This window comes from Chanos chanos, chromosome 14 (assembly GCF_902362185.1).
Source record: "Chanos chanos chromosome 14, fChaCha1.1, whole genome shotgun sequence".
NCBI classification, from domain to species: domain Eukaryota; kingdom Metazoa; phylum Chordata; class Actinopteri; order Gonorynchiformes; family Chanidae; genus Chanos; species Chanos chanos.
In genome coordinates this window covers 3,379,580-3,383,061 of record NC_044508.1, presented here as the reverse complement: position 1 = coordinate 3,383,061, position 3,482 = coordinate 3,379,580, and the positions used below count along the sequence as shown (strand labels likewise).

The window sequence follows — 3,482 nt, the reverse complement described above, 5'->3', positions numbered from 1 at the left end:
AGCTGGGTTCAGTCACGCACACAGAGAGAGAGGGCAAATGAATGCAACCTGAGGGCTTAGCAGAGACGTTTTTCAGTGGGATAGCCAGAGTGTTGAAAAATGCGAAAGTGTGTGTGTGTGTGTGTGTATGCACGCAGTTAGCTAATATGAATCATTTTCACTGCAATAGCATCTTGCAGCACAAAAAAAAAAAAAAAACCTGATCAACACAGGAAAGGGAAATGGTTGGAGCTGCCTTTCCAGAGTTCCATCTAAACAGAAAACAGGAGCAAGAGAACTTGCTCAGAATGGAGGGGGGGGGGGGTGTGATTTTGAACTGTTTCTCAACTTAACACCAGTACATTAAAACACAAGAGCCAAAGTTTTGATGCAATGATCATTTTTTTAATGCAGTATATAACGAGAGCGTTAAAATTAACATTTTATATTGAAGCATAAGCTATACCTCACAGATTAGATACAGAGACTCTGGAGCTAAATACACAAATAAATACTTCAGCATTTGAACAATCCCCACATCCCCCCTCCCCTCAAACTTATTTCAGAAATACTAGAGTGGGATTGACTGAACTGTCTGACAACTATATTTCCAAATCAAAACTTTAAAGAAAAAGAATAAACGTAAAAATAAAAAAAAAGAAAAGTCAGACTACACTCAAGGTCAAAAAGCAGGACCACATTACAGTACAGACCTGCTGTATTCCAATGAAACATTGAAGCAATAATAACTTTGGTCTGAATCCCAAAATGTGGGGTTCACTTGACTTTTGTACATTGACACGAAGCATAGAGTAAATCACGTTACACTACACCGAGAGAAATGGATTAAATGAACAAGAATCAATTGTATGGTGTGGTTCTCTCTTCACACGCTGATCAGTTGGGGAAAGAGTTCGTTGGCAAACATGTCTTCCCAGGATGCATCGGGGCACAGGGGCGACGACATGTTACTGAAGGGGGAGGGGGACCGCTCGTATCCAGAGTCACTGTAAGCATCTGTGAGGGAGGAGGCCTTCTCAAAACCGCCGAGGGAAGGGGAGCTCGGTGGGAGGAAGTCTTCGACCCCCGGTTCACTCTGGGGGACAAGGTCTTCCTCCGGTTCCGCTTTCACGGAGACCGTCTCCACGACGACCTCCACCTCCTGTTCGGCGGCGGGGAAGGCAACCTCTTCGATCTTTACTTCGGTAACGCTCTCCTCTCCGCTCTGCTCCACACAAACAACCTCCACTGGTTTGGTGTAAATGTGATCAAAGTGGATCAGTTCATTAAGGGTCTCCAGCTTAACTGGTGCGGACCCCAGAGGCGCAGGTGAGGCGGCAGGTACTGGCTCCCCCGTTCCTCCGACCAGCACCACCTGGGGGTCTTGAGATTCTGGAAGGCTACCCTTGAGGAACATGTCTGGGTCAAGGATGTCCAGAATGCCAAGCAACAGATCAGACTGCGGGGGAAGGGGAGGGGGGGGGGAGAAGAGAGAGGACTGTTAGACCATCGCTGAAAACAGTTTGAATTTCAAAAGTTTTCCCCTAGTAATACTCAGAGGGAAGAGCCAAAATACACTGGACATTCCAGACAAGATAAGGAACAGATGAGGAGCAAGAAGCTTTGACTGGGTGAAACATTCAACAGTGGGACCTAATTCCCACGAAATCCAGTTTCTGAACTAAACCCCTCTGGTATAGCCCATTTCGTGAGTCAGAGTGTCAGGGGGGGGTGGGGTGGGTGGGGGGGTTGTTGATGGGGAGCTCTCACCTCAGAGTCTGAAGAGCCAGGATTTGAAATATCCATGGAGAAGTCTTCAGGTTTGAGGACAACTGGGCCTGCACCTGCTGCGGAGGCACACGTAGCCTGAGTGCTGCGGACTCAGGAGACCCGGTCACCAAACCCACGCCGTTCCCCTCGGACTCCAGAACCTGGACCTGAGGAGGCGGAGCAGGAGACAGGGAAAGGCTTTGAGAGAAGGAAGGATCGTGGCAGCGCTCTCAGCGTTAATCACTTAGCTCAATAACTAAAGCTTAGTTGGGAATCAATACACCCCCCCCCCTCCCCCCCTAATCCCATCCACAACACAGGTGCATCATAAGCTGATTCCAAATCCAATTACCTTTTCTTTCACATCCAGGGTGTGTAACCCCAGTCTCTGTCTCAACTCCTCATTTTCAGTGAGAAGATCTGTGGTCTTTTCTCGTAATAATCTGTTCTCAACGTGGAGTTTCTGATTCTGGGGGAAGGAAACGGGGGAGGCGTTAGCCGACGAGTCGTCAGTTTTCCAAACCGGAAGGGTCATTCGTGAAAATACCGCATCATTCTCCAACAAAACCAAAAGTTACCTCAAGCTCCAGTTCCAAAACTTGCTGTTCCAATTCTCCCATTTTAGCTTTTTTTCTGTCTCTGGCTGTCTGTGCTGCAACTCTGTTCTTCAATTTCCTGCAGCAAACACACACACAAAAAAAGGAGTTTTGCAATACAAGTTTCATTTCGCCAAATTTCGGAACATTCAACATTTTTGTTGGCAACCCTTAGTAATAAATGCTTTCACAACTCAGCCACCCCTCCCCCCGCCTTCTCCGATACGATTACAGAGGTTGCGCAATACACGGCCATGTTCTTGCCACGCAGGCAGAACTAGATACAGACGTTCCCAAGATATGTGGAAATGGGCGTGACATACTGGCAACCCGTTTTCGCAGTAACACGGATATTGGCCAGAATTCAAAACGGACCGGCGTATCAACTGGTCTGACAAGTAAAAGGAAAATTGACATCTGTAGAAGGCTGAGGACTTCTGATAAAGTTAACATTATGTTAACATACATTTCACGGATAAATCGAGTTGTTTTCTATTCTGAATCTCTACTGAATTGATAGGATAGGGTCAGACATAGAACTGCCTTTCTAAGTTATTTACCTCCGAAGTGCTTTTTCCTCTGGGCTCAAATGTGTAAGTCGCTGTCTCTTGCGCAGAGGTGGTCCAGATGCATTAGAATCAGAATCCGAAGCGGCTTGATTGGCGGAGGACGGCAACATGACAGATATTGACCGACTAAACCCTCCTTGTGTAGCGGTATTCGAAGTATTCTGTTTCCCAGATATCAAAAGCACTTTGTGGGCACCTCCGGCCCCGGCAGTTACTACAACCATAGTGTATCAACTGTTGGATCTTCAAAAGACCCTCTTTTCTGTGTTCTAGGGTATTTTTTTTTCCCCAAAAAGAGTTACCCTTTAGTCCTCTCGTCCCTCTCTACTCAAAAAATTGAATGACCGGATACGCAGGCGTTCCTTTTTCTACTATCGTGGTACAACAGGATTGGTCGACACTGGTTGTGACGTCAGTTCGAGCTAATAGTTGTTTGGTTGGAGAGCTGATGTAATTTATATTCAATGTTTCCGTGTGTGTGTGTGTGTGTGTGAGAGAGAGAGAGGATTTTATACATGTACAACCTTTACCCCATAGTATACGACTTCTCTCCGTCTATGTTTGTCAA

At 46.4% G+C, this 3,482-nt stretch overlaps 1 protein-coding gene across 1 annotated transcript; it reads right to left on the bottom strand.

The window, feature by feature from the left end:
• Positions 1-362: 362 nt before the first annotated feature.
• Positions 363-3,246, bottom strand: xbp1 (X-box binding protein 1). The gene is given in 6 exon segments (XM_030792069.1): positions 363-1,438; positions 1,750-1,857; positions 1,860-1,916; positions 2,102-2,218; positions 2,328-2,424; positions 2,906-3,246. Coding segments are annotated over 6 exon segments (1,185 nt in total). The 5' UTR covers positions 3,139-3,246; the 3' UTR covers positions 363-865.
• Positions 3,247-3,482: the final 236 nt, after the last annotated feature.